The sequence below is a fragment of the Medicago sativa genome, chromosome 1 (genome assembly GCF_051527215.1).
Source record: "Medicago sativa cultivar Bolivia chromosome 1, Bolivia_mono, whole genome shotgun sequence".
In the NCBI taxonomy this organism is placed as follows: Eukaryota; Viridiplantae; Streptophyta; class Magnoliopsida; order Fabales; family Fabaceae; genus Medicago; species Medicago sativa.
The window spans coordinates 18249913-18258954 of record NC_140749.1 but is presented as its reverse complement, the minus strand read 5'-3'; the positions used below and the strand labels follow the sequence as shown (position 1 = coordinate 18258954).

The window sequence follows — 9042 nt, the reverse complement described above, 5'->3', positions numbered from 1 at the left end:
CCCTCCGTCAAATTCTTCTGTTAGTCAACATGAAGTTTTGCAAATACCCCCCCTGAAGTTTTGCACTTATGTGCAAAATGCCCCTGAACTTAAAAATTTATATTTTTTTTTTCTTATACTTGACTCAAAAGATATTAAAGGCAAACAAGGAAGCTTGATAAATGCATTTAGTATTCAAGGAATAGCTTAAAGAGTTACTTGGTGAAGGGTACTATGGTAAAGGAGGATTATCAAAAGTGTTTTTTGAAAAGAAATACATTGGTGGAGTTGAGGGAATTCAGAAACTTCATGATGACAAGAATCTTGAGAAATTGCTTGATTGTTGTGAAAGGATTGATGACATTGAAGGAGGTGATGGTGGATGTGAGGCTTGTTGTGATATAAAGTTTGTTTCTTGTGAAACATGTTATGGAAATTGTAAAATCTACTATGAAGGTGATTATGAAGAAGATGATAATTGTGAGGTTGGTGGGTGAGTGTGGATTCCAAATGTGTTCTCATTGCAATGAAAATGGCCTAAGAAAATGTTCCATATGTTGTTTCTAGTTCCATATTTCATTTTGACATTTAACAATGAAAATGGCCTCAGTTAATTGTTTGCCTTTAATATCTTTTGAGTCAAGGATAAGAAAAAAATATATAAATTTTCAAGTTCATGTGGCATTTTGCACATAAGTGCAAAACTTCAGGGGATATTTGCAAAACATCATGTTGACTAACAGAAGAATTTGACGGAGGGGGTAAATTGATTAACGTTGTACAATTTCATGGGGTAATTGAAGTTTTGTTAATTTCAGGAGAGTAATTGACGAAACTTACAATTTCATGGGTAATTGCCTATTTAGTATCGGGTCAAATGTTTAGTATAATAACCATTGAAACTTTCGCATTGGGTATGTTCTAATGACATTTATGAATCATATAACCAAAAATTATCATGCTTGAAACTTAGATGAATCCAAAAAGAGTAGTGGGAGGAAATGATCCAAAACATTTTGAAACGATGTCATCATTTTCACTACAACCCAACAAACACATATTTGAATGGCAAAACGTTCAACACTTCACTCATTCACACTCTTTCCAATCCAAACCAAAACGAGTTTGATGAACCCAAATGGAAGAATCAACAACTACGAGAAAATCCCGCTTTTCAGATTTCTCATCCATGGCCTGAATGGGTAGACTTAATGGAATGTTTGATCAAAAAGGGTCATTTCCATGCAGAGGGTAACCCATTTGAGAATCCTCATTTGGGTGCAAAAGAATCCAATCTTATTAGAACTGCTTGTCTCAATTTTGGTAGAGACCATTCTCATATTTTAAGGTAAATAAAAATGGGTTCTTTTTATATGATTTGGGTTTGCTTTGTTTTTCTGAAAGGGTTGGTTTTGAATGTTGTGTTTGGGTATGTAGGCAAGGTGTTTGTGTTTTGAACTGTGTGACATTGATAGTGTAAAATGGTTTGTCTTGTTTCAATTCACAAGCACTATTTGAGCTTATTTTACTGACATAATCACGTGTGAGACTGTTTGAGATAGCTTATAAAAACAACTTATGACATGTTCATAAGTTGTTTTCAGCTTCTTTCCATAAGCTGTCTAGTATAGTTTATGAAAATAGCTTATAGCTTGTATAAAAATATTCTGACTATATTTTATCTTGTGTTGTATAAATAGCTTACATAAGCACTTATATGGCAAGCGTTTGTGCTATAAACACTTAACGAAACTATTTATCCAAACAGGGCTTTAAGTTTAGAATGAGTGAGTTGAGTGAATTATTTGTAGTTGATTGAATTGAGTGATACTAGAATTTTGACTTTTAGTTCAGAATTTATCCCCTTATAGATCTGTGGGTTCAAAGAGGGAAAGAACACGAGTTCCATTTGAACTCTCTAATTGTTAAGGCTGTGATGAAGTAATTTATTTCTGAACGTGGGTATTCTGTTTCTAAAATAACCAAAAATATGGAGGAAAAAAAAAGGGGGTTTGTAAAAGTAAATACTCCCTTGCATGTGTATTAGAAAGGTAAATACTCCCTTGCATGTGTATTAGAAAGGATGTGGGTATTAGACTATTAGATCTTACGTGCGTAAAAGCACATCACAGACTAGATGATTTTGAGTTTGATTTAAAAAATAATGAAGAGACAAACATGTGTGAATTGATTGGTGATAGGAATACTTCAAGATTATCTACACCATCCGCTTGGACATGTTCATAGTGTGTTTCAGATATTTCTTTATATTCCATGTTCAATACTATAGACATTTTCTGCAAATAATTGTACTATCAATTGCAGAAAACTGCAAAGGATTTGGTGGTTATGCCGCGTCTTAAAAAGTTTATTCCAGTCATAAGATTATATAACAGTGTGATTTTTCTAACCTTTCTATCTGCCATTGATCATGGTATAATAGTTTAGATTACATACCTGTAGATGTTACTCACAATCATAAGGTTGTAAATTACAAGAAAAAAGGAGGCTTGGTATTTAACATGCCATATCTAGTCTAGTGTAGATTCATTTAAGGATTAATGACAATTTCTTGCTTATGGACTTGAAAAAAAGTTAATGTCAATTTGGAAATGGTAATTTGTGCAACATTTTTTTTTTTTATTTCTTCTTGTTGCGAGATAAACATAATTTGCTCAGAAGTAACTTTCCAACTGACTTTTCTTGCCAGGTTTTTGTCTCGAAAAGATATAAGAGTTATTGTAACATTTGGATGTCCAAGCTTAGATAGAAAAGTGGTCAACTCAGGAAAGCGTCTGAGAGCATATGCAGGCATTGATGAGGGAAATGTTGGTGATAACCATTTTCTACAGTCATTTACTTTTCTTTATTGCATAGTTCACAATTTTGCTTTTACATACAACAAAATTTTCCTTACCTTCAATTCACTGATGTTTCAACCAGGTGTGTAGCGCGTGTAATTTGAGGGGGGACTGTGAAAGGGCATTTGTGAAAGCACGCGAAGATGAAGGTGGAAGAACAGTTGATGTTATGCGTATTATTTTTACTTATGGACTTGACCCAATCATCGGTTCAGTGGATAACAAACCATCTCTAAATAAAATGGTAAATGAATCTGTTAGAAGACTACTGAAAAAGATAGTGGAGTGCAGTACTGAAGAAAAAACCCCTACTTTTCCAGACATCACAGAGGTTGCTGTCGAAGAAGTTCATCTGAATCCTCTAGATAAGGGCAAAAAAGATGTTCAGTTAAAGAAAGGCGATTGGCTTTGCCCCAAGTATGACTTTTATTTCCATATAGTAATCATTCATTGTAAAGAGCTTGCACTATTTTCTCTTAACTTGTTTGTCTTTTCGTTTTGAATTCATTGCTAGATGCAATTTCCACAACTTTGCTAGAAATATCAAGTGCCTCCACTGTGACAACTTCTGTGAGGAAAAAATAAAGCAATTGAAGGAGGATAATAGTCACTTACCTTTGAAGAAGGGAGACTGGATATGCGACAAGTAATCTCTATTCATATCGTGTAGCTTTATTATGTCACTAGTATTTAATTTCTAAGTAAGACTATTAATTTGATGTATGCAGATGCAACTTCCTCAATTTTGCAAAGAATACAAGATGTTTGCAATGTAAAGAGGGGCCTTCAAACCGTCGCATTAATCCAGGGGAGTGGGAATGCGAGTCGTAAGTTATTGTTATTTTGGTTCAGTTATTTTTGTTATTTTGTTTTACTCGGTACTGAAACGGAAACTGTTTGTGTAGGTGTAACTACATCAATTTCAGAAGAAACATGGTTTGCCTGAAATGTGATCATAGAAGACCTAAGGTGTCAAATGCTTCAAACTCTTCTCTTCAATCTCAGAGAGAAGATAGAAACCACTGTGAAAAAAGCAGACCTGCTTTTGCAGGATGTCGGTTTGATAGTAATAAAGAATCACCAAGGACGTCAGAAAGAAAGAGCAGGAACAGAGATTCACATAAGTCGAGATTTGTAGAAGAAGGAATTGAAAATCACAAGTACTTAGAGAACTCAAATGATAATTCGGAATATTTAGATTTTCCTATTGCTGGAGGTAAGACTAGCATGTCTGAGCCACAAAGGGCAGAAGTATATAAGAACGAGTCGCCAAATCAGTCCAAAAGGCATGCTTGGCAAAGTGAAACCGATGATGAGTTTTGCTCTTCTGATAATTCGAGTACTGATGATGATGAGATGGCCGAATGGTTTGGAAAGGGTAAGAATTCAAGGTAGAATTCCAGGAAGAAACGCTATGACCATGCTTTTTATATTTGTACGAGGCGTTGAATTTTGTGGACAATAACAGAGGCAATATGTGTAAAATACTTTAGGTTTTTTGTATTGTGTTGAGTTGAAAGAATATGTTGCACCTAGGTCAGTGTCTCAGTGGAGTTGTAAAATTTTGGCATATCCATGTCATAAGCTATATTGGAAAATTAGGACTTTTTTGTGGACAAATAGAAAGATACATCGGGGGTTTTCATCTTTCTAGTTGAAATTAGAGAAGTTTGATTACGTAGACAATAATGACAAGCAAAGAGAATATATTTCAGTGTTGCTTCTGATGTTCAAATTCTTTTGGTATGTACTCATTTGATGCCGACAAAGAATTATTTAATGTTAAAGCTCGTAATATCTATTTTTTTTCTTTTCTATTTTAAAAGAAACTTGTGGTTGTTCAAATTACTCCCCAAACTCTAAGTTCATGTGCTGTAGTGCTTATTATACCCTTTTATAATAAGATCGCAAATGTTGGTTTTCTGTATTTTGTGAAGAAAAAAAATTGTAAAATAAAAAAAAATTGCTAATAATTAACTAATTATATAGATTTCTTTGAAATTGAACCGATACCATAAGATGATAGGAATTGATTTTGATTCACAATATCATAGGATTCATCAATAATGGTACCAGAACTTCCTGAAGTATTCGGGACATGGAAGCACTCATGAGTCATGAGTGGATCCTTTCAAATAATACCCTTTTATAATGCAACTAATTACAGCACAATCAAGAAACAGTAAATTCAATAAAAGTAACATTAAAAATTACCAGATTAGTGTAACGGCTTGGTAAGCATTGTGTCAATGTAGAGCACATGATAAATTTGTATATTATGTGGAAATGAACAAGTCTGCTCCTAATATATACATACATATACAACCCCTTTATTCAGCAATGTACTTCCCTAATAACTTAAATAAGCATGAGCAGTACAGTTGCCATCTTACAAAGTTACTATTACATTGATATATCACTACCAGAAACCGCTGCTTTATAGATACATCACTTTCTGAAGAAATTAGTCAATGATTTACCATCAAGCTCTTTCTTAAAGAACCTTGTCATAAATTCGTTGAGCGTGAAATCTCTATAAAGAGCTGGCTTCTCTGCTGATGTTAGCTCTGGTAAAGGACCAAAGAGCTTCTCCCTATTACCCGGGTTTAGGAAAACAGCAATCGAGACCCGTGGCTCGTTAGAAGGATTGGCTAATACACGGTGATCAGCACTCTTATACTCCTCGTTCGAAATTATCTGAGACAAAAATTATGGATGTGAGAAATCGAAATTAAAAAAGGACAGCAAAATGCTTGGCATTACGAAAAGAAAAGGTACGACACAATCACAAAACACTAATTGGCAATTAACCCTGTGATTTCCATCAAAGCACAATAAATTTTCTTCTTTCCTTGAAAAATTGATGTGAACATTCGTGCAGTTCGCGCGCAAAAAGTTTTGTACTACATAGTATTATTCAAAAAGAAAAGACAAGGAAAGAAAAAAAATAAGAGAAAGAAAATATAATTGACCTGAAATAAATCTCCAATGTTGATAACCAAAGCTCCATCAAGAGGCTTGACATTAATCCAACCATGTTGGGACCTAACCTGTAAGCCACCAATATGATCCTGCAACAATACTGTCAATGCCCCAGGATCTGCATGAGAATTGAGTCCAACGGTAAGATTAGGCTGAGGGCAAAATGGGTAATAGTGGCCAACCATCACCCTCCCTTGCGACAAACCCAATTCTGTGAGCCTTTCTTCACGTAATCCTAACCCTTCACTCAACAAGCCCAGCAAAATATCTCCCACACGCACCACTTCTTTATCCCACTCCATCACCTCCTTCCTGCATACCTCCGGAATCTCCTTCTCTTCCGCTGGGACAGGTCCCATCTTAATCTGCAAAATTCCATTGAAATAACGATGAAATACCATTTTGGTTCTGAAAATTGTAATTTTAAAATAATTTCTTAATTTGAATTTGTCGAGCACATTAGTCCCATTGGGTTGAATCATGTTAATCACTGAGACTGTTATAAAAGACTGATGAAATTGAGGAGTTTTAATTTCAAACAATGTGTTTGTTCCTGCAAATTTAGAAACTAAATTGATGATTGCATATAAAACTAACTTCTATTTATGCAAAAATGAATTAATCAAAATCACCTATTTAGTGTGTGAGTAACATAATCAAACGTATCGGAAGAAGGCATAAAGAAAAGAAGAAAAACATGAAGAGATTAAAGAAGTTGAAAGAGTGATAAACATTCAAGATGCAGTTAAACTAACTGTCAACAAACAGAATTAACTATAAAAATCATTGACTACTAACGACCAAAAAACAATTAACTAACTGAATCGGTTCGTAACAATCGGTAAATAGAATTGACTAAGATAAACTTATTCTTGCAATACATGATTGAAAAATACTGTTCCAACTGCATTTTTTAATTTAGAAATACAAATTATTTAACCTGTAATTTTAAAAGTATTCATGCTTTCTGTTGAAATGATTAGTTAACAGAATTTTCATATTTTTTCACTTTCTCATGGACATCATTTGAAGTTTACTTCAACTTTCATTTAGTGCACTGTGCACACTTAGTTTCACTTTATTAGTCACTAAAAGTAATTTTTAGGTCAAATGCATCTAAAGGTCCTTTAAGTTTTTCGTTTTTCCCAAAGTGGTCCTTTAAGTTTCAAAAGTCCCAAACAAGTCCTTTTAGTTTTTGAATCGTTTCAAACAAGTCCTATTTTAGATAGCATAGTTGGTAATTGCTTCCTTGAACTCATCTTTGGTACCAAATCTGGCTCCTGACACCCACTTAAAATTAGTCATCTTTTTAGGTATGTCAAATGGTGGATACTGCTCTTTGTTGCTATCATCTGAATCATCACCATCATCCTCTAAAATGACTTGTTTGAAACGATTCAAAAACTAAAAGGACTTGTTTGGGACTTTTGAAACTTAAAGGACTTGTTTGGGACTTTTGAAACTTAAAGGATCACTTTGGGAAAAACGAAAAACTTAAAGGACCTTTAGATGCATTTGACCTAATTTTTATTATATTAGGGTCTGTTTGACAAGACGTAATTTTGAGCTAATAGCTTATAACTTCTCTTTTGACTAAAAAGATCATTTTTGGTAACCAACACTTTTTCACAAGCTTATAGCTTATTTTTACTAACTTATAGCATTTTTTTATAAGTAGGTTAAAACTTATAGCTTATCATTATTCATCTAAGCTTTACCCATGTAATCTTAATTTAAAAAAATTAAATATTCATAAAAATATCACTTTTATGTCATTTCATATTTAAAAGTTAGTTCAACCATTAGTTCTACTGAACACTACAAATTCTGTCAGCTCGCTTATCCACTAACAGCTATTTGTTATAAGTTCATCCTCTATAAGCTGGTTTTTCAACTATTTGCTATTTTTTAAATAAACAGTTCATAAAATTCTGTCAGCTAGCTTATCCACCATCAACTATCTGTTATAAGTTCATCGCTATAAGCTAACTTATCATTTATCAACAAGCTTATTCCTAGTCGTGTTTTTTCTTTGGTCAATTAAGTTCATAAAATTACTAACAAAAAGACACCTGAATGTGTTTGTGATATATTTAAAAACTATAGTAGAGATCAAAGATCAAAGTGACTGTGTACTCATAAATAATTTTCGAACCTGGAGTGTGTCACGCCAGCTGGCAGCTTTAGAAGCGAAAAGATCAACATTAGATATATAGGAAACACCAGTTCCCATCTCCCTACGGTACACCTTCTTCCTCTCGTCCGCAGGCTGTTCATGAAACTTCTTCATAGCACCAATCACACTTCGCATCAACTCCGGCGCGACTCCATGGTTGATCACTTGAAAGAATCCAAACGTACTTGCAGCGGAACGAAGCTGTTCAACGACAGCGGCACGGGAATGGTTTATGGCTGAGAGGTCGATTGTGGGAATTTCTGGTTGGGGGAAATCTGATCGTGGAGTGAGGTCAGACAGAGTTTCGGGTGGATGGATGAAGAATGATGGAATGGTTTTGATTCCGGAGTCTATTAGGCCTTTTACGCCGGATTTTGTTTCGTCGAAGTCTTTCACGGCTTTTACACGGTCGTACGGTGGTGATGAGACGGTGGTTGGTGGTGGTGAAGGGGTGGCGATTGGTGATGATGACATTGTTATGAATTAAATGAATAATGGGAATGTTTGTGTGTGGGGTTTGGGTTTTGATTTTGAAGGAAGAAAATAAGTAGTTGAGTTGAGTTTGATTTTGAGTAGTAAAAGTTGTGCACTCAAACTCCACAATGTGAAATTGATTGATTTTGATTTTTCAGAAATTTCATAAGAGAAATGATATTTTGACGATCACTTTTTGATAATTTTTGGACAACTTTCTCTCTCATACTCACATGATGTTGTTATTCTCTCTCTTCCTTTTTCTCTCTCTCGATTGTTTTTGACCAATAAGAAGTGAGAAAAACAAGGTTGTCAACAAAGTTGTCATCAAATGGATGTCAAAATATCATTACTCATTTCATAAATTGGAGTTTTCTAGAATTGTCAAAAGTGGTTAGGATATTATAGCTAACATGACATGGTACGAGTCGCACGTGGAAAATGCATGATAAATGCAAAGTTTGGAGGATTAAACCCGATCACCACTAAAAAATAATTAACATGGTATAATTAATTATTCTTTTCTAACAAGCAACACTTAAATACAGTATATATCTATACACACTGTCT

General features: G+C 34.2%; 2 protein-coding genes across 2 annotated transcripts; one reads left to right on the top strand and one right to left on the bottom strand.

Annotated features, from left to right (window-relative positions):
• Positions 1 to 875: 875 nt before the first annotated feature.
• LOC146953297 (uncharacterized) lies at positions 876 to 4575 on the top strand. Its single transcript, XM_085708534.1, has 6 exons — positions 876 to 1327; positions 2690 to 2807; positions 2923 to 3257; positions 3355 to 3486; positions 3569 to 3667; positions 3746 to 4575. Exons 1-6 carry the CDS (start codon positions 981 to 983, stop codon positions 4233 to 4235), a joined length of 1521 nt encoding a protein of 506 aa, XP_085564660.1. The 5' UTR covers positions 876 to 980; the 3' UTR covers positions 4236 to 4575.
• Positions 4576 to 5058: 483 nt separating this feature from the next.
• Positions 5059 to 8499, bottom strand: LOC146953296 (1-aminocyclopropane-1-carboxylate oxidase homolog 4-like). The gene is made up of 3 exons (XM_085708533.1): positions 7978 to 8499; positions 5813 to 6187; positions 5059 to 5537 (listed from the first exon to the last, which is right to left on the bottom strand). The coding sequence occupies exons 1-3, from the start codon at positions 8470 to 8472 to the stop codon at positions 5289 to 5291; spliced, it is 1119 nt and encodes a 372-aa protein (XP_085564659.1). The 5' UTR covers positions 8473 to 8499; the 3' UTR covers positions 5059 to 5288.
• Between the last annotated feature and the right edge of the window lie 543 nt (positions 8500 to 9042).

Bases quoted from the DNA above. Each gene is read 5' to 3' on its own strand.
- LOC146953297 (XM_085708534.1), top strand. From the start codon at position 981: ATGATCCAAAACATTTTGAAACGATGTCATCATTTTCACTACAACCCA. The intron at 1,328-2,689 runs GTAAATAAAAAT...TTTTCTTGCCAG, and splicing joins GACCATTCTCATATTTTAAG to GTTTTTGTCTCGAAAAGATA. The intron at 3,258-3,354 runs GTATGACTTTTA...ATTCATTGCTAG, and splicing joins GGCGATTGGCTTTGCCCCAA to ATGCAATTTCCACAACTTTG.
- LOC146953296 (XM_085708533.1), bottom strand. From the start codon at position 8,472: ATGTCATCATCACCAATCGCCACCCCTTCACCACCACCAACCACCGTC. The intron at 6,188-7,977 runs GTTCGAAAATTA...GGAATTTTGCAG, and splicing joins GCTGGCGTGACACACTCCAG to ATTAAGATGGGACCTGTCCC. The intron at 5,538-5,812 runs GTCAATTATATT...TTTTTGTCTCAG, and splicing joins ACATTGGAGATTTATTTCAG to ATAATTTCGAACGAGGAGTA.